We start from the raw sequence: 22019 nt of genomic DNA on the forward strand, positions 1-22019 counted from the left end.
GTTGGATCTCCCATCACAGCCACCAGAGGGCGTGGTTGTCGAGCGCACCTTGGGGAACGTTAGCTGTGCTGCTGAGCTGGATTCAAAGTGTCGTCTGCTAGCTAAGCGATGTACATCGTCTATTTTATCAAATATTGCGGGATAAAAATAGATTAATCAGATCAAAATCGATAACTCCCCTGATTGTTTCTGTAGCGTGCCATGAAGGATACAACTCTACTTAGCTCTACGACACAAATATTATTGCCCAGAAATCCGATTCTAGAGATGGCCTTACCATGGCTAAGTCAGTACTATCTACTTTTTTGTAGAAGAATGCATGGCGGTAATAATGTTTTCTGTCGACAAACTTATTTCATTATTTATTAATAAGCCCGATGTCACCGTGTGTTAGTCTATAGATAAAGATCTAGCACTGACTCAGACTATCACGTTCATTAGTCGGTGATGTTTTAAAACTAAGCCGAAACACATCCTCGAAATGTTCCTGGGATTACGAGATCGCTAGTGACCGTAACCGCTGTAATTTTGAGTATTTACAAAATGTTACATATATAGCAAATATATTAATATCTTTAAAACAACAAACAATATACTGACAATGCTGTTTTTTATGTGGCTCACTTGATGCGGCTTTTTAATCAAAGTGAAGCGAAATGGACGTGTTTTCACATAGATCAATAAAAATATTCTCTGTTTATCAAATTTACTGAGAGATATAGGCAAAGAGTCTCAATTTTCGATTTCATTCCATCCACTAGGATTGTACAAAAGACAACTGAATAGCACATTTCAATATCAATTTAGACAATTAGATACAGTATAGACAATTAAGTAAACTACAAAACTTACTGCTATTTCGTCCTACTAAGACTCGTCAAAAACAATATAGACTATGGTAGCGAAAAGTTACAGTTACAGAGATTGTGACCAACAACAAACCAATACATAAAACGAAAAAATAAAATTGCATCTAACAAATAGAAGTTATACGTTTCTGCCGGATGACTAGGTCTGTCTAATTCATGTTTCACATTTTGGAGTTGTCAAGTCTCGATGACTACACGGAGACATGTGCCTTTCATCACGGTGTTTTATCACGTGCTACTCGGTGAATTTGACACCAATATCATATTTTTATATGTATATATATTAGACTCGTTTCATAAATTAACTTCTCGCATGGAAATTCATATAAAATCCTATCTATATGCCCTGGCTCTCACTTCGAAGACGTGACATTCATGACTGACTCTTCCTATGGATATGTTCTACCCTCATTCCATGTGCCATGTAAAATTTGGTTCATTCTTTGCTCTTGTTTCGTCGACTTCGAGCTTGATTTTTAGAATTAGAAAGTAATGGGTAAAACTTCTGTAGCGTTTGTTGTGTTATCTGTGATAAAACTAAAACAATCATAAAAAAATCATGTTTAAATATCTTTTTTTTTTCTTCCAGACGATAGCTTGCCGATAGCTTACAACATACTAATTCTTTGATAGCAATATGTTATCGTAAGAATCAACTGTAGGTAATTTCTTCAAGGTCTCTTACTTCCTGTCCACCGGACCCGGCTGTTATCGTAAGAATCAACTGTCAGTAGTTTATCCATGAACTGTTACTTCCTGTCCAGCGGACCCGACTGTTATCGTAAGAATCAACTGACAATAGTTTCTCCAAGGTCTCTTACTTCTGTCCACCGGACTCGGCTGTTATCGTAAGAATCAACTGTCGGTAGTTTCCAAGGTCTCTTACTTCCTGTCCACTGGATTCGGTTGTTATCGTAAGAATCAACTGCCAACAGTTTCTCCAAGGTCTCTTACTTCCTGTCCACCGGACTCGGCTGTTATCTTAAGAATCAACTGTCGGTAGTTTCCAAGGTCTCTTACTTCCTGTCCGCCCGACTCGGCTGTTATCGTAAGAATCACCTGCCAGTGGTTTCTCCAAGATATCTTACTTCCTGTCCACCGGACTCGGCTGTTATCGTAAGAATCAACTGCCAGTAGTTTCCCCACGATCTCTTACTTCCTATCCACCGGACCCGGGCTGTTATCGTAAGAATCAACTGTCGGTAGTTTCCAAGGTCTCTTACTTCCCGTCCACCGGACCCGGCTGTTATCGTAAGAATCAACTGCCAGTAGTTTCTCCAAGATCTCTTACTTCCTGTCCACCGGACCCGGGCTGTTGTCGTAAGAATCAACTGCCAGTAGTTTCCCCATGATCTCATACTTCCTGTCCACCGGACCCGGGCTGTTGTCGTAAGAATCAACTGCCAGTAGTTTCCCCATGATCTCATACTTCTTGTCCACCGGACCCGGGCTGTTGTCGTAAGAATCAACTGCCAGTAGTTTCTCCAAGGTCTCTTACTTCCTGTCCACCGGACCCGGCTGTTATCGTAAGAATCAACTACCAGTAGTTTCCCCATGATCTCATACTTCCTGTCCACCGGACCCGGGCTGTTGTCGTAAGAATCAAGTGCCAGTAGTTTCTCCAAGATCTCTTACATCCTGTCCACCGGACTCGGCTGTTATCGTAAGAATCAACTGCCAGTAGTTTCCCCATGATTTCTTACTTCCTGTCCGTCGAACCCGGCCGTTATCGTAAGAATCTATTGCCAGTAGTTTCTCAAATATCTCTTACTTCCTGTCCACCGGACCCGACTGTTATCGTAAGAATCAGCTGTCGGTAGTTTCCCCACGATCTCTTACTTCCTATCCACCCGACCCGGGCTGTTATCGTAAGAATCAACTGTCGGTAGTTTCCAAGATATCTTACTTCCTATCCACCGGACTCTGCTGTTATCGTATGAATCAAGTGTCGGCAGTTTCTTCAAGATCTCTTACTTCCTGTCCACCGGACCCGGGCTGTTATCGTAAGAATCAACTGCCAATAGTTTCTCCAAGGTCTCTCACTTCCAGTCCACCGGACTCTGTTGTTATCGTAAGAATCAACTGCCAGTAGTTTCTCCAAGATCTCTTACTTCCTGTCCACCGGACCCGACTGTTATCGTAAGAATCAACTGCCAGTAGTTTCTCCAAGATCTCTTACTTCCTGTCCACCGGACTCGGCTGTTATCGTAAGAATAAACTGCCAATAGTTTCTCCAATATCTCTTACTTCCTGTCCATCGGACCCGGCTGTTATCGTAAGAATCAACTGCCAGTAGTTTCTCCAAGATCTCTTACTTCCTGTCCACCGGACTCGGCTGTTATCGTAAGAATAAACTGCCAATAGTTTCTCCAATATCTCTTACTTCCTGTCCACCGGACCCGACTGTTATCGTAAGAATCAACTGCCAGTAATTTCTCCAAGATCTCTTACTTCCTGTCCACCGGACTCGGCTGTTATCGTAAGAATCAACTGTCGGTAGTTTATTCAAGATCTCTTACTTCCTGTCCACCGGACCCGGCTGTTATCCTAAGAATCAACTGCCAGTAGTTTCTCCAAGATCTCTTACTTCCTGTCCACCGGACTCGGCTGTTATCGCAAGAAACAACTGATGGGCCATCATGTTTAAGAACTTAAACTGGGAGATTGAAACAAGGCAGAAGTTTACAATTTATTATGGATACATAGTTTAAATTATTATGGGAATAGTTTCGTTGCGAGTGTCCCTATTAGTCCCTTTTTATGGCTAATCTTTTCAAATTTTTATATCTTTTGGGATCACTATCAGAAGTATTTTGTCGTTTTTATTTATATATCATTTATATAAACATCTGCACGATGCTTCTTAGTTTCCTTAATCCGTTAAAGGTTAATCCCGAAATATATGTACATCTTGTTTGTAATTAGCTGTCATTAAGTGAGCGGAAAATGTCATATCATCTCCAGCTATTTAGATTTGGGAACAAAAATGGTAGCATCAGTAATGAGAATGTAGACTTTCCTTTTAAACCTGGCATGACATACGCCATGAAACACATAGCAATATAGCGTACACAGAAAGCCTGCAGCCATACAGAATCCTGAATATCCTACATTTATCCTACCCGCTATTCACAAAAACAGTCTTAAGAATTTTGGAGATTTGCCTTGCTGCAATTACGTAATTTGACTTAGGTCTAAAAACTTGTGATGACTTGTTTCATAAATGAATCCTTTATTTCCTGCGATTTGTCTGCCATTCACTCACTGTAGTAAGGCGATAAATATTTAAAATATCATCAGTGTAGTTGAAAAGTTTTTAATTAATTCAATATATGTTTTTGTTGGGATCACTGTTCATTCGTTGTTAATTTATAAGATGAGTTTCGGAACGACTACTAGGGTGTTTTTAAAACGTGGCCTTGGTGAACGCTGTGTATTTCAGCATTTGTCCCTGAAAAACAATGCGAATGTGGCGTTCATGCCCAGAAAGCCTCAAACAATGCATCTAGCTAATGCAGCGACAACGAATATGAACACGATTTCATTTGTATGATGTAGATTAGCCAAAACGATATGACATTTTCGATGATTCCAATAGTAAATATATCTGTTATTTGATCATTTATTTCCCCAGAGATCCAGATTGTTACGGTTCGTTTCCTGGTCCCTCAGTCTGAGGTGAAGCTTCTCCGTCGTTCTCTAGGGGCGCGGGTTTGTCAGCATCATTTTCCAACTCCCTGAAACAATGTCGACACTTCTTGTAACACAGCAGTCTCTAAGGGGGATGGTTCCCATATTCTTTATTTCCTGTCCACAGCATTGGCATTTTCTCATCGTTAACACCCCACGTTGTGAGAAGAGAGTTTTCTGAGAAAAATTGGGATGGGTGTCCTTGGAATGACATCCAGACTTTTGGTCACGCCCCCTGTAAGATCAGTCCTGAGTTTTAGGGATGAACTTGGTTTTCTCATCATAATGATTTGCGGAGGAGGGAATCTCCACCGCACCACTTCCTACGACCAGGGTAGGCTAGGTTATAGGACGACCTTCTCAACCTCCATACTACTTGTTATCTTCGTGGGGGAGGATTTTGCATGGTTCGAGGTTTCACATATATTCCACCAGAAATGTGAGGATTGAGCGCATCGTTCTCTCTGATGACGAGGTTCGCCTTGGATTTAGGTTTGGATTCATATACCAGTATGTAATATTCGTTTCCATTCTATGTTAGTAAAATCTACTGGAAACTATATTGTATAATCCTGTTCGTCAGCACCTAATACAGTATGTAACTGACATACGTTCAGCACATTTTTAAGGAAGAAATTAAATTTGATATATTTAGATATTGGAAGAAACTGTCACATGAGTGATACATTAACACTTAGCTGAGTTTACCCTGCTTCTGACACAAGACGTTAGACAGTCTAATCACAGGAGCCAGAAACCAGGCTTCAACAGGCCTCAATAACGTGCTTGGTTGACAGTTTCGGTGTTTGAATGCTGAAATATAAAGAAACTCCACCATCTGCTTCCATATATAACGACAGGCACCATATATCACAATTGTTACACATTAGCTGGTGATTCTTACCATTGCAGGCAGATGGATTAGCATTCTCGACGTCACCTTTTTCAATCCCCGTGTGAGTTCCCCTTTAATATTGATTCCTGTCTACTTTCTTCTTGTCCTTTCTTCTCATTTAGCTATTTGATAGCGTTCCCCAGTAAAATCATTTTGAAATGGCATTGAAAAGAAAATGTCCGCTGATATTCATTAGAAATTTAACCGAATCCTTTTGTCGTATAATGTCAACAAATTATGTTTCATTAAACTAAACCATACTATATACAAGTGATGTGACCTCGAAAGTAGACTCATTACGCTATCTCCGTGTAATAGGAAAACGGTACAGGAACGATGGTATTTTCCACTTAGTCAATCATAGACTGTGGACAAAACATTTCCACGATAAAAGTCCTGGTCAATTTATAGGGATCAAAACATTTGGGTCGATTTTTATCGCAAACATCACCACATAACATGAGGCTGAGCAAACGTCAATGAATTACAATATCTATAGTAATATAATGAACATTTGATTCATATTCTGAAATAGCTTCATCATTTCACGCAGGGACCTATAATACGTCCCTGTTTCAAGTAATGCAATTTTATTACTGTTACTCTTCATATTTTCTGTTTTAATTTTTCCATACTTTTTATTTTGTATTACATCATATCCAGCATTCACATCAATCATAGTTAAACTCTTTTCTGTCGTTTGTGTCTTCAGTACTCTGTTCAATAGATGAAAGATTTTTTGTTTTGTGATACGCGATAAGTCCGTGGTAGGGTCATTTTCCGTCCTCTCTGGTTTATCAATTTAAACTAAGACCTAGTTATTGTAGTATCGCTGATATTGCCCAAGTTCCTTTAAAATCGAATACATTCAATTTTCATTTAAAACTGTCACTTTATTTATTTCCGGAAATTCTTTTTTGTGCAAAGTCGATCGCGTCTACGTGGAGATATTTTTAGAAAAATATTTAACGATCGCTTGGAATTCCTAAAAAGGATTTATAGTAGCCATGGATAATGAGACAACAAGTAAGATGTGGGATATTAAAGACGTGAATTCAGTTAAAACATTGTAAAATAGAGGCAATAAAATAGTATTAGAACACTAAACTAACTGATGGGAAACCGAAAATAGGCTTTGGCTATAAGGATTGTAAATGTTGGCCCGAAGGTTATGTTGGCTCCATAGCTCAGTTGGTTAGAGCGCCAGTCTAGTAAACTGGAGGTCGAGGGTTCGACTCCCTCTGGAGCCTTCTTTTTATTTTTTTTTTCTCGTTTTCATTAATATATGTATTTTTCCAATCCAAAAAGATCAAATAAAAGATGAAATGAAATATTTTGTCGATTTCGCGTAAAATCTCATAAGTCAAATTAATAAATATGGATCAAACCTGAATAAAGCCTGAATTACCCTAGGTAAATTACAAGTTTATCAGAGTTACTTCCCTTCCGTTATCATTGCTCCGTAATACAACGACATATTCATTTATATTTGCATTGTTTAACATAGACATGTAATAATGATAATTAATTTACTTTTTTATACGTAAATCTGTTTTCATCGATTTTAATTAATGGGTATGAAATTGTGACTGACTTTCGAAAGCAACGATCTGGTTTTTGGCTTATGATTAAATTTTTTTTTTACAATATTAGACCACCCTAATAGTTTTTGGTTAGAAATATGTCATACGAATTCATACACCATTTAGGATGGGTATAAAACCTTCCTTGGGATGAGTTTCCTCGCATGTTTTACCTCCCATCTCGTGTTTCAAAGGAGAAGAACAAATCTACCAATCTCTATGTCTGTTCTTCATTAACGTTGACGATGTTTCCCAACTTCCTGTCTGGATTTAAAAAATAAGTATACGATCCTATCTACATTCTTGAAGGATAAAATAGACCTATGTGGAGGAGTTTTATCATTTTTTCTACATTTATTTAATTTTCTTACTTTGACTATGACTTCATTCGTATCGTATCTGTCGTATTCATCGGGTCTTCAGTGCGAAACTTTTTGGGGTTTTATCCAAAATGTGAACGAAAAATCGAACTACTGTTACACTTACTATTTAAAAAGAGATCTGTACTCGTGCTATTTAAGTAATTCATTACAAGAAAAAGAAAAAAAAAATTTAACAACATTTTCTTTTATATAAAACTACATTCATATGAGAATGTATGGCACGAATTTCATTTATGAGAAACGAATGCAAGATGTTGTTCATTACATAACTTAGAAAGTTCACTAATAGCAATCTTCGTGAAAGCAGTGTTTTTTAGACTGATCAAATCTGAATTATATATTTACTGTATGTATCGTTGACCTTCAACCAGTCACAACTTCGATTACTGTTTTATTGTTCAGTCGACCAGTCAGCATTCTAAGTATAGTATAAAAAATATTAGAAAAATCTGTATATGTACAACTAGATTTAAAAAAAAAAATCAAATAATTTGCTTTACGTACTTCAGTCTAGATTCAGAAACTCCTTTTCAACAGACTCTTATCTTATTCACATGGTAGACCACATAAGGACTCAAACAGCAAAGGGTCTGTTCACAGGTATGGTTCTGTTGGACCTACGAAAGGCGTTCAATTCCGTCAATCACGAGATATTGTGTGATTAATTGACGGTGACTGGGGTGACTCAATGGAATGGTTTAGCTCCTACCTGAAAATCAGGAAACAGTCAATGTAAATGGAACAAACTCGGACTCTAGAACTGTTCCTTGTGGAGTCCTCAAAGGTAGCCTGTTGGGACCTCTCCTGTTCCTTGTGGAGTCCCCATAGGTAGCCTGTTGGGACCTCTCCTGTTCCTTATCTATGTCAATGACATGCATTTATAATAAACTTTATTTATTTTACAACAATTGCGAAACAAGTTATGTCAACTTATACTAATCACTCTTGTTGGCCCGGATGTAAGCGCGCGAGGGGTCTTATTGTGGGAGGAAACCAGAGTACCCGGGGAAAACCCACGTGGTCGGGCAGGTGACCCCTTGCCTTTTCATGTCCGTTCCGGGAATCGAACCCCGGTCGGCTAAGTGCGTTACCACTGCGCCACCTGACCACCCTACATATAAGTATTGATCCTAAATGCAGGCTATTTTTATATGCCGATGACAGTGGAATACTGTTTTCTCACAATGATCCAGAGGTAACATCTAGGATACTATCAAAAGCCTTAGAATCAACTATCTACGGAAGCCCTGGAGTGCCACTACTGAAAAATATTTTATCTGGCTGCCGCCACTTAATTTTTTTTCACTTTCTGTTTGTTTTCGTTTCTGGCCAGGTTTTGCACCTTCATAATACCTTAGAAACGACATGATACTTGTAATGATAATATGTTAATACATTAAATGATGTTCAAAAGCCAAAATGTATTGAAACTGTTTCCAATATTCCAAATTTTCTTATTGTTTTCGGCCGGGAACTTTGCTAACAGCATTTACAAATCGGTTATGATGAGACAAATCGATTGGATAGGCTGGCATCGCTTAACCCAGGCCTCGAATTTAACAGTTTTTGTCACTTGCTAAAAACAGCAAGTGCCTTAAATTTTTTACTTGCTAAAATGAGTTTTTACTTGCTATTACAGTAAATCTTCAAATAATGTTTTTCTTTTTCTTTTTTTTTTTTTGTAATTGATCATGTGTATTAATTTTCTTCATCCAATGATATCAATATTAGAATGTATGTAATGTCGAAATTATGCTAAGAACTGCTTTGTCCCAATATTTTCATTGAAATAAATTTATTGACAACAAGAAACAAGCATCTTTCAGTCAGTAAATTTGAGTCATGTACTAATACATGTAGTAAGTTCAAATTGAATGTCAATATTTCAAGAAATATTCTACGATGATATGACAGTCCTAGTGGGCATTGATGATGAATCAATAAACAATTGACAATTTCTGAAAACAAAAAATCTTTTGTTTCAGCCTACAGTACATGTAGACTTAAAATCTTTACCTAATTATCTGTCCCTTTGAATTTAATTGGAATTTCATGCAATGTTAAATTTAGAACTGCTCAATAAAAACTGTTAGCACCTTACAAATATTTACTAATTACTAATTATAAATTTGGTTGCTCAGCAAAATGAAAGTTTAACCCCAAAGTTATATTTCACTTGCTACATCAAAGACTTTGGTCCACTGATTTATCTTGTAGACCATATATATATATGTTAAGTATTATACTGGCATTTTACTCATGCATTACACATGTAAATTTGGTTATTTTATTTTCATGTTGTTAAAAAAAACTGCTCGCAAATATGTACCGACGGCCAACAAGTCTCAGATAATAAAGTAGCCGGTGGCGGCCGCTAGATAAAATATTTTTCCGTAGTGGCACTCCAGGGCTTCCGTAACTATCCCTTCACTTAGGTAAAACAGAAAGTATTCTATTTGGCCCAAGAAGGAAACTAAGAAACCTCCCTGAAAAAATCTTTTACAGTGATGTGTCGTGATAATGAAATTGAGACTAAGCCGGAGTTCAAATATCTTGGCGTACTATCAGATGAGTACCTATCAGGTGAGCTAACTTCGAAGGGTGTTATCAAAAAAATAAATCTGAGACTGAAATTCCTGTATAGGAATAGTGGCTGCTTGTCATTAAAAGCCTGTAGGACACTTTGTTCAGCACTCATCCAATGCCACTGTGATTATGCTTGCTTGGTATGAAGGGTTATCAAAAGAATTAAAACGCAGGCTTCTAGTAAGACAAAACAAGGTTGCACGTTTTATATTGAATCTTAGCCCAAAAGTAAAACATTACGCATGTTGAGCTGGAACAGTTGAACATGCTCGATGTAAATTTTAGGGTAAAACAGTTGCAAATGAATTATGTTTTTAACATTGTATATGATAAATGCCCAATTTATCTAAAAGAATCATTTCAAATCAGTGAAAACGAACATGATACAAGATCACACATAAGGAGCTTTGATACCAAAAGTGTCAAATGCAGACGTTTTTCTACAGTGCATCCAAAGGATAGAATAAATTACCAAACAGCATCAAGATTGAAAATAACAAACCCAAAGTCAAAAGAGAAAGTAAAAAACATTTTATTAAAATATCTAAAGAAGAATTTGAAAATGAATTTGTGTTCGATTAGAAATACAACACAACTCTGCTCCCAAGTACATTTTAGAACTTAGTCAGCTCACAACCCAGTATAATTTTAGGGACCCCATTGGAAATAAGCTTTTATAGCTTTGATGGGTCATCCCAGGCATAGCGACACCTATAGGCATAAGTACTATAATACTTCAATATCGTATCTTATAATATAAATGTATATATATAATCACTTTGTAACTATACGTGTACATTGTAGGTATGTTTTATCTTGTACTGTTGTCTTTTTGCCTATGATACCTTACGTAATTATTATTATTGTTGTTCTGTGACGAATTTAAGTATTTGGTTTGATTTCAACTAATAAAGTTATATGGTCGAATTGACGTGAACACTTAGGTATTGGGTCGACCACGTGTTTCCCGGCCTTCCCAACAACATTAATTGTATAGACCGGAATCGCTTTTTATTAATTGTTCTGATATATGTATATACATGTAAGATTTCGACAGAAAAAAAACATACAAACATTCCCGTAAATATTTTGCATTTCCACATTTTTTCATAAAAAAGGAAATATGTGTTTGATTCAATATGTGTATATACACGTAAGTACAGGAATTACTGAAATGTATCTATGTCTATATTAACTCGTGACGTCAAATGAGATTCCTGGCAAGTTACATCAATAGTAAATTATCAACATGAAGGCGTGGTGCAATATTAACGGAGTAGTCTCCCTTGGATCATTTACAACATTTCCAACATGGCGACGGCCAGCCAACTTCCGTGACAATCTTGGAGTGAAAATACGAATATGTCAGAGAGAAAGTTCCGCCAAGCCCTAACCAAGGTTGGGGAGGCGGCCAAGATCAGGGAGAGTGTTGCTCAACAGATGAAAGAAAGCATAATCCAAGTAAGTGTGGTATTTTCCTTTCAAATTTCGAATAACAACACGGGATATCGGAACTTTCCATTCAGTCTGGCTGTCATTGCTTTGACGGATAGGTGATCAACGTAACCATAAATGACATAAGACTGTTAACGTCTTGTCATTTGGTACAACTCATGTCTAGGTTATAGCCACCGTGTACAGTAGATGTGCTGGCCGGTCATAACGTCCAATGACATCATGCATAGCATCTACTTAAGATGACTTTGTAAAAACAATCCAAGTGTGACCGTGTTTTAGTGTCAGTGGATACGGTCGGTGTTGTATTTAAAGCCACGAAGAAGATGCCACAGTTCAGAACGATTAAAGTGATAAAACAAAAATTTGAACAAAGTAATTAAATGTCGAGAAGGTAATGAAAATATGTGAAACCCCTAAAGTATATGATATAAAAAATTTAGGCTTTGTCCACTTCATTCAGTTTGTATTTCTTTTAGAAAACAATGATATTTTAGGAACGTCATGACTGAAAACATGACAGATAAATAGTTTTTTAACATTTATAAATGTAAACACATATCTAGCATATGATGATTACATTATCTATAGATTCCCTGTATCTCGATAAAAATAAAAGAAACCTAAAGAAAACATTGTCAGGTCATGCCATTACTGTCAGCTTCAACATAACACATGTAAATATCATCAATGTCGTGGGCCTCGTTGATATGAAAAAATGCAACTTATCTTGATAAGAACAAAACTTCATTTTGTCATTTTGAAATATTTTGCTAGTTGGTGTGTTTGATTCTATATCACCATATACTTATACTGTATGATAATTGATGTGATAAATAACTCTGGTTATGGCATGTGTGTGTCTGTTATTGCTTACTACAATTTAAAAAAAATTGGTAGCTTGAAAGTGGAAACATAATGATATCCACAGAAAGAGACTTGCATTTAGCTTTTCTTGATCCTTTTATTAACAGTAAACTATTGGTGGATCAAAATAACAACCTTAAATTACCAATGATTTTTTTAATCAATAGATTGATATATAGCTCATTGTTTAATCTTTTTTCTTTAAAAACAATGCCTTGTCATTCTATCTTTTATTCACATAACCATATCTAGATCTGAAATGTTACATTGAATACAAAGGGAACAGGTAGTTTTAAATGTGTCTGATTTATGTAAATATGAATATCAGACACAGAAAGGGTAACATTTTCTGTTCTTCTATATTTCTGGAGAGTCCACATGCTAAGAACACCCCTGAGATATAACCAGCATGCTTACATGTAAATGATTAAATTATAAGATAATTGATACGCACTGTCTGCCTAGAATACTGGTGGTTTAAATTTTGTATATATATATATATATATATATATTCTCTGTTTCTTCTTCCCATTCACCTTCAGAAACACTGCATGTTTGGCCGTACATTTGTAATCCTATAAAACAAAAACAAATTAAACCAAACAACTCCTAAGAATAGAAAGCTATATACATAGTGCATATAATTTTCAAATCTCAAAACCTAGAGAAAATTGATATATCAGGGCTCTCACACCCCATTTTGGGGCTGGGGCCTGGAGCCCTTAGAATTGGGAAAAATAATGGTGTTTTCCTTAGAATTGGGAAAACTTAAGGTCTAAATTGGGAGAAAAAGATACTATTATTCGGCCCCAAATCTGGCAAAGCCCTGTATATGCATAATTAATCTTATGATATCTTGATATGATGAATATATATTTCATTAACACATATATACTGTGCAATTTACAGATAGGAATATTACTTAGGTATACAGAATCTAACTTGACAAAAATTTTAAATGAAAATCATTGGTTCTCCCCTGATTGCAAGTTGACAGATGTAGACCATTGTTCTATGAGCTTACACCTATATAGCGAAGTGGTATCTGTTAATTTAGATTAGTAACATTATTCCCAAGGATGTTTAAATTTGCTTTCTAAGATATTTAGTACCAGACCATTTGATCCCCCAAATCAATGCAAAAGGTCACCTTTCTAACCATTTGGTGTTTCCTTGGCCTACAAGAGCAATTGATATAAGCTGGAAAAACATGTTTTGTAATACATTCAATTAAGAATTCATTACTTATTTTCAAATGTCCCATTAAATAGATATTGATTTCATCAACACAACTCTGAGTCAATTAATATTACTCAATATAAACCAAATATATTATGCTGATCCTGGTAAAACAGTGAATTTCTCAGAAACCTCAAATTTATGACATTTTTTCCAAGGACTCAAAACACACAGTGTAAGATAGTAACAATTTTTAAGAGTCCTTTGTCCAATGAAGGAGTCAAAATGAAGGTTTCTGAGAGTAACAGAATATCTTGTAAAAGGTGCTTCTAATGAAACATCTGTACCAAAAAATAATATTAAATTTGACTCTACTATTGAGAGAGATTTGTCCAAACTACTGGTATATAAATGATGACTGTTATTGAAATTATAAAGTAGATGTTAAAGAAAACAACAGATGTTAACCTGGTATTAACAAGGAAGAAAGATTTTCTAATGTATTCAGTAAGGGAGTGTAGAGTCCCCTTTACAGCAGACGATAGAAATCTGATATTTGAATTGATGCAGAATTAGACATACAATCTGAAGAGGCCAGTCAAGTATTCACACCGGATGTAAACTACTGTCAGTTTAAGGAAGGAGTGCTCCTACCAAAGTATATATATGATATCATTTTTTGAATCACTAACTCATGTGATCAAAATTAAGACTTTAGATCTTCTTCAGATGTATATAGATGTATTGTATACCTTAAAATATACTGGTATCTGGTCATAGAGTTATTTATACACTACAACATGATTCCTGGTCTTAAAGGAAATTGAAAAAATACTGTGATTTATTTATATCTTTTTTAAAAACACATTGAACATTAATTCCCAATGTGAAAGGATACATGTCTATTTGTATACTTGTTGGTTTCTCATGCAAGAAGAGCTTTAGGAATCCAGTTTTTGTTTCTCATAAATAACTAAACTGTATTTGTTTCTAAGAGGTTAGAAACTGGTCGTTTGGTGATCATTGGGTACATGAAGTTGTTCGGTGTTTAGCCAGCAAATGCTTGTGGATATACACCTAGTTGTTACAACAGACATACACTGCATGTTTTGATTTACCCCAAACATCTGGTGGCTGGTTTTGCAGTTCATTAGCTACAAACTCAACAGTTACCTGCTGTAATGTAAGTATTTTCGTATTGCTGGTTAGTTTGATGAAAGGCATGTTTTACCCTTAATTTCTGTATTGTTTCTTTAAAATGATGTTTGAAATTTTAACTGAAAATATACATACTTACAGACACCCTCCATTTACAAAATTATTTTGTGGAAAAATCAAGACAGAAAAAATAACTCCCCCCACAACATGAAAGCATTTCAAGATCTGCTGTTTGAAATATTTGACAAATACCTGTTCTTGAAGCTAGCAAATCTAAATGGAGTAAGTATTCAAGAGATTTGATGTCATTTTTGATGGTGGATTTTTGCTTTCATATCACTAACCACAAGCAGTGTTGGGTCTTTACATGATAAACTTCGATAGATATAATTTTTGAAATATTCTTCTCAATGAGTCTATTCTTTACAATATATTCAGTAGTAAATAGGGGTATTTAATATCATACTTCATACCATACAATTAATGGGATAAAATTAGCTGAGGACATCATCTGTAATATTTATTGATATCAGAAGTTGAGCACATTTACTGGAATGGTCATACTTAACTATAAAAACGTAGCAGCTTGACTGATTCCTTAATTCCTTTATCACCCAATAAACCAAAGCACATTAGGAACAGGTGCCCTGGTCCAATGTTTATTTCCATTGTTACTTACACAAGGAATATTTACATCCACCAGTAACACAAATAAACCTCCTGATGGTCAGCTGCTGTACTTAAGAGGCTCCTATGGGGTCTGGAGATCTAAAGAATATTTTAGTCATTCAAATAAAAAAAACTTTAATGTAAGGTGCACTGGTGCACATATCTGGAATATACTGAAAGGTGCACTGGTGCACATATCTGGAATATACTGAAACCTGGTTCATACACTGTATATTGATGATTTCTGTAAAATGTGATGTCTTACCAACAAAATAAATTACTTTGCTAACAAATCATTTGCTAAAAATGTTTCTGACCTTTTTTCTTTCTTATTTTTTTTAATGTTGAAGTTGTATTATGTTCAAGACTGGTTATTGGAAGCTGGTTATTGAAGGCTTTGGACCCCTGTGGTCAATTTGGTTACTGTTCTTAGCTACACAAGAATCATACAGAACAGACTGTGTACAAAGAACAAACTCTCAGTTATTTGTAACAGGTGAACTGATGAATGGGAGTTGTCTCCCCTGGGTAGCTTTGATGTTGTGGAAATAATTGTATGTTTATAACCTCTGTTCCCAGTTTATTGGCAGAGCATAAACACCAGGGTGATTTATTTTACAACCATTGAGTTCAGACATTTCTTAACAACTGTCTTACTCACAAGTGTTACCTGTTGGGGATAATTATTGACTTACCTGACCAGGTAGTGATTATTTCAGAGAATAGCTAACGTACATACTAGAATTTATGGCTATAGCAAGCTAACAAAATAGCAGACATTTAGCCTATAACATGCTAAATAATGTCATTTAAAGTTAAATCTATAGAGAAACTAAACTTGAATTACAAACCAGAAAATAACTTTCGCATTGTATATAGATTTTGCTTTTACATACACTGTACAAACAGTTGTATAATTTTGAAGAAATCATCTATAACTTTATTTGTTTTTTTTTGTTTTAGCAACAAAGTACAGATGAATTCATAAATCATACAACTGTTTGTACAGTGTTTGATATCTATGAAATTGTGAACAGTGATCTGATTTTAAATGAATAGCTTTAATTTAATGTTCAACTTGTCGAAAATGAATTACAAATAACAGCTTATTATCTGATTTCATTATTATTGAATAGAGCAATCCATTATTCTGTCAGAAATTGAAACCAAATGATTAAACTACTACAACTGAATAAGAAATATCTAGGCTAATATAATGGAACCAATAAGTCCAAATACAAAATATTCATTCATTGAAACATGCTTAGATGCTTAGTTGTGATTAATCAATAGTTAGTTCAGTGACATACAAATTAATTGTAATATAAAAAATTATGGGATCAGCAATACTCCGTGGATGTTTAATACAATTTTTACACGATTTCACTCCTTTGTGAAAGATTTACACACAAAGTTTACTTTTAATTGATATTTTGTGATTGGTATTTTGTGATTGATATTTTGTGATTGGTATTTTGTGATTGATATTTTGTGATTGATATTTTGTGATTGATATTTTGTGATTGGTATTTTGTGATTGATATTTTGTGATTGGTATTTTGTGATTGACATTTTGTGATTGATATTTTGTGATTGGTATTTCGTGATTGATATCTTGTGATTGATATTTTGTGATTGGTATTTTGTGATTGATATTTTGTGATTGGTATTTTGTGATTGGTATTTTGTGATTGATATTTTGTGATTGATATTTTGTTATTTTATTTGATACTGAGGAACTTTATTTATTGATTTGAAAAATAATAAAACAGGATTTTTTAAAATTTTAAAACCTACATTACAATCAAGTTATTAAAGGGGAAAGATTAGTTTATTGTTTTAAGAACTTGTACTTCTAGACTGAATTAATCCAAGTAATTTCAATCACAACTTACCCAGGCATCACAAGTTAATGGGCTATTTATTGGCCAATAAATAATCAACTTATTGGTAATGCCTGAGTATGTTATAATTGAAATTAACTGGATTTATTTTCATATTTTATTTTGTCGCCCTATATACCTTGTGGTGTTCATTCCAAAAACGCAGCACCCCACTGATTAACCAACACACTTTGGTCCTACCTCTTTAGTGAATCAATATTGAATTGATGAATTTCAATAGAATTAACAAAACAGAGGAGATAACTGATCTGAAGTCACTGATGTGAATTGGAGATAACTCTGATGAAAATAAAAACTGATATTTGATTACAGGTATACTGTGTAAGATAGGTAACCCTTAAACAAAGTCACAAATATGATATGAAAAGTTTGTGAAAAATAACTTTTCAATATGACTGTACTTGAAGTTTAAGTTGCAAGTTGATAGAATTTCTGGTACATATGTATATGTGAGATTAAATGTTGTCAAAATTGCTTTCAATCAAATATGTTTGGAACATTGTCCTTAATGTTATCCCGATGATTGTCCAGATTACTGCCAGAATGAAACAGATGTTCAGCAATATAAGGAGTATTTACAGTAATTTACTGTGTACTTCATTCATGTCCTGATCACTCTTAATTGATGAATGTGTTTGGACGTAGTGATTAAACCTGTGAGGCCCAAAGGTGCAATGTTTTTTATTCATGTTTTCCACAATTTTGAAGCCAGTGTATGAAGTTTCTTTAATAGGTGAAAAAATTTGAATCAAATTTCCTTCTGAAGTTTCTTGAAGAAAAAAGTCAATTATATGTGATGTGATCAAGGCAGAGAAAGTTAAGACTAGCTTAGCAGCCTTTTTAATGCCCTCTGGCTAGCCCCAACTACAGTAAGATTCAGTACATCATTAATAGGTGTTTCATGGCTTGTCAGTGCAACAAAGTTATGGAGTTACTAAGGTGTTAGAACAAGGTGTTCTTTATAACAAGCTGACCACTAATGACAACTGTCCATAGGTCAATTGGTCAAGAAGTGTGATGTCGTGTCTTAACCACAAACCATCTAGGTCACACAAGGTGAGTTTTTACCTGGTGCATGATTATAAGTGATCAAGAAAGTATATCTATATATACCTACATGTAATGTGTATCATCTTTAGCGAATCAGTTTAGTTCAGTTTACCCATGGACAGTCAACAAGTTAGTTACAAAAAAAATGTATAAAAAAAGAATTTACAGCTGTACTGGGAAAAAAAGAGTTCAGTTTGTGGTTGTCAATACCCCAAAATTGTTCTGGTCATAAGATCAGTACTGACTGGAATTTTTTATTTTCGTTAAAAAAATTGAAATTCTCCAGAAAATGTATTTCATGAAGATCTGTGATTATCTATCTTTATTAAATGTTGTGTACAGTATAAAAATCAAAATTGAAACAATTCCACAAATGTTTTCAGTGTTATTTGTAACACTGTTAGGCTGCCCTTTTTTCAGGGTTAAATAAATATTTAAAAACCATACTTATCAGATATAGTAAAGAAATGATAGCAAGCTACAAATTATAATAATGTATATTTATCCTCTCATTGCCTATATAGCCATTCCCACCCTAAACATTGCTATAAGACAATCAACTCAACAAAATATAATGAATAAAAAAAACTCTGGTTTTTGTGTCTGGTATAACTAGCACAGTATATGTTGAATTTGTACTGCATCATTCTGACTTTCTGTCTGTATGGACATCCAGTTTAGGAATACTTTATTTATGTATCCCCTACAAACCTAAAATTTTCATAAAAGGGTACCACTAATGATGTAGTTTTATGCAAAAAATAACATTTAGTGCCACAATCAATTCAGAGTTAATGCCCTTTACTCTCAATGTGTCAATGTGTTGGGGCGTACGTATCTAATATTACAATGTATGTCACCTAATGGCTATGGTTATTTACAACATATAGTACATATAAATTCCTGTAGTCATGGTAAAAGTACAGAGTTATTACCCTTTATCCATTTCTAATAATAGAAATTTCACAGAAGTGGGTTTTGGGTATTAATAGATCGTTTGTAATTCCTTGCCATGTTTTGTTATGCTACATCCATTGTCAATCTCAATATAGACTGATTTCTTAACTATACTCTGGTGACAAGTCAAGCATGAAAACTAAACATAAGCAAGCATAAGAAGCACATCTTTGAAATATAAGTGAAAACCTAGTTTATATGTCAGCTGAGTAAACTGTTACTTAATTCATATGGTTCTTACTTTAACTTGTTATTGAAAAAAAATTTCCTTAAAATGATTTAAACTGAAGAATTTAAGTGAATGCTATTTAAGACCCTATGTTATTTTGAGTTAAGCCATGATATTTACATAAGTATCTCTATAATCGTATGTAATTTTCCTGATGGGAAAGCCATTAAGATCCACTGTTACCTAAGTACATGTACCTTTAAAACAAAAAAAAAGTGATAATAATGCGCGCTTTAGAGAGCTTATAAGACGTAGATATAAAAGAAGATCAATGACCAGTGGATGAAGCCTATAGTATTAATTATTAACCACTCTTTCTCAATTATTATACTTACCTGTTGTAGACTTCCTTCTTCCTGTCGTTGTACTTTTCAGAGGTTTACTTTGTAAAGATGGTTCGTATCATCTGGTATAAACAATAGCTGCTGAGAGAATTAGAACCATCATTTGTATGTTAGTGAAGAAATTTGTATGAGTACTGACTTTGATAGAGGCTGGTGGATCTATGCGTGCTCAGATTCCGTCAGTAGATAACTTAAAAAAATCTAGCTGTAATTTATAGTTTACTTAGTTATTTCAGAAGTAAAATTTTGGTATATAAATATATATCTGCCTTAGTTTATCAGCTGATGATGCCTGCAGCTAAAGCGGAGCAATTTTGTGTTTATATTGGTGTTCGTGTGTATAGTTTATAGAATCATATCTGGGATGATTCATACAAATATCATGTGTGGAAGTTGATGAACCAATACATTCCCCTGTCAGATAAGGCCAAATTATAATAAAATATGTTTCCTGGCATTGTATTGAGTGGTCACTATATTGCTGAAATATCTCCATGAATAGGTTACCTACTCACTTGGTGATGAAGAGTACCGCTGCTGATATTTGTATGCCCAGAGGTGAAGAATTCCAATTTGTTTGGCACTTTCTGCCTTCATTTGTCTATTTCCGTAAAAAAATTATTTTTAAAAATGAAATTCATTATTATACTATTTTTATCATTCTGTACTTGATTCATGTTTGAGAATGTGACAATACTACTTGCATTGACCAAGTTTTACATGGTTTGTGTCAATGATGAAGCAGAAAATGCCCACTCTTCAGGTACACCTGGTCTTATTCTCCTCGTACATTTTACTTTGTAAATCCTTTTTTGTTTTTTGTTTTGGTTTATATTTTGTTCTTCATTTTGAGGTTGAATTACGATTTTGTTAAAATGTCAGTATTCTATGATAGATCGACAGTGGGCTGGATAGTATGCTGTATAAAATTTGTGATGGTTTTCAGAAGTTGTTTTGTGGTTAGTGAACTTGATCTAGCAAAACACTTCTTTAAAGATGCATTGCAGAGCAAATTTTAGCCGAAAATAGCCAAAAATGAATAATTTGATGCAAGAAGGGAAATTTACAAAATGCATTTGGGGAATTTTTAAGAAAGATGTTGGATATTTGTTTAAATATCATTAAGCAATAATTGTGCTTGTATTGACTTAAGGATGAAAGGACTTCATTACAATTATCATGTCAGATTTACACAAAGTTCCACCAGAGGTTAAAGTCTTTATGTACTGTATAATTCTCAAAACAGACGGTTCTCTCTAAGGTGTCTCTATTCCTGCACTCATCAGGTAATTAGGATGTGTGTTTAATTGGTTTTTCAGTACAAATTTAAAGGTCAGTTTCAGTGCTAATTTGAATGCATTATTCCAGTATTCTCAATCCTCAGTAAGTGTTGTCTGAATCCATGATGGTTAATACCCAATGTGGATAGATATAGCCTTAAGCTTTTCTGATTGTCTTTTTCTTTCCTCACTCTGTCTCAAGAAAGTTGGTAAATAATGTTGGTAATCAAATTATATATTAGAACACAACAATTACTATTTGGTTGAATGTATTATCTGAGATGTATATAAGAAACATGCAATATGTTACAATTCTTTAGTATTATCTCAATTCTTTGACTGGAAATTGATAAGATGATAAACTAGATAAACTTTTAACATTAGTCTTTAATCAGGCTCCAAATACCTCTTGTTTTACAACAGTATATATGCTTCATGTGCCTCTGGTTAAGGTACATTGTATTTGTGATCTATAAACAGGCCCAATGTGCCTCTTGTTTAAAAAGTATATATGCTTCATGTGCCTCTGGTTAAGGTACATTGTATATGTGATCTGTAAACAGGCCCAATGTGCCTCTTGTTTATTGAAGTATACAGGGTTCATATCCCTCTTGTTGACATACATAGATATATGATCTGTAAACAGGCCCAATGTGTCTCTTTATACAACAGTATACAGGTTTCATGTGCATCTTCTTATGGTACATAAGAAGGGTTTATATATGTCTTGTTGAGCTAAATGATATATGTATACAGGCCCCATGTACCTCTTGTTTATTTTAGTTTACAGGGTTTATATATGTCTTGTTGAGCTAAATGCTATCTGTATACAGGCCCAGTATGCCTCTTGTTGAATGTGGTGTACAGACTCCATATGGTTGTACCCACTTGGTTAAGAAGGGAGTGGCCATGTATTGTGGT

At 34.7% G+C, this 22019-nt stretch overlaps 1 protein-coding gene and 1 non-coding gene across 2 annotated transcripts in view; both read left to right on the forward strand.

The window, feature by feature from the left end:
• Positions 1 to 6630: 6630 nt before the first annotated feature.
• Positions 6631 to 6704, forward strand: Trnat-agu (transfer RNA threonine (anticodon AGU)). The gene has a single exon. It is a non-coding gene; the product is annotated as a tRNA-Thr (tRNA).
• A 4664-nt stretch (positions 6705 to 11368) lies between these two features.
• Positions 11369 to 22019, forward strand: part of LOC132562009 (dedicator of cytokinesis protein 9-like) — a 105241-nt gene continuing 94590 nt past the window's right edge. Inside the window, exon 1 of the mRNA XM_060226735.1 lies at positions 11369 to 11467. Coding sequence (XP_060082718.1) covers positions 11369 to 11467 — 99 coding nt within the window. The remainder of the gene's footprint in view (positions 11468 to 22019) is intronic.

The sequence above is a fragment of the Ylistrum balloti genome, unplaced genomic scaffold, assembly GCF_031769215.1.
Source record: "Ylistrum balloti isolate Yb309-2 unplaced genomic scaffold, AGI_CSIRO_Ybal_v1 Utg371318, whole genome shotgun sequence".
NCBI lineage: Eukaryota > Metazoa > Mollusca > Bivalvia > Pectinida > Pectinidae > Ylistrum > Ylistrum balloti.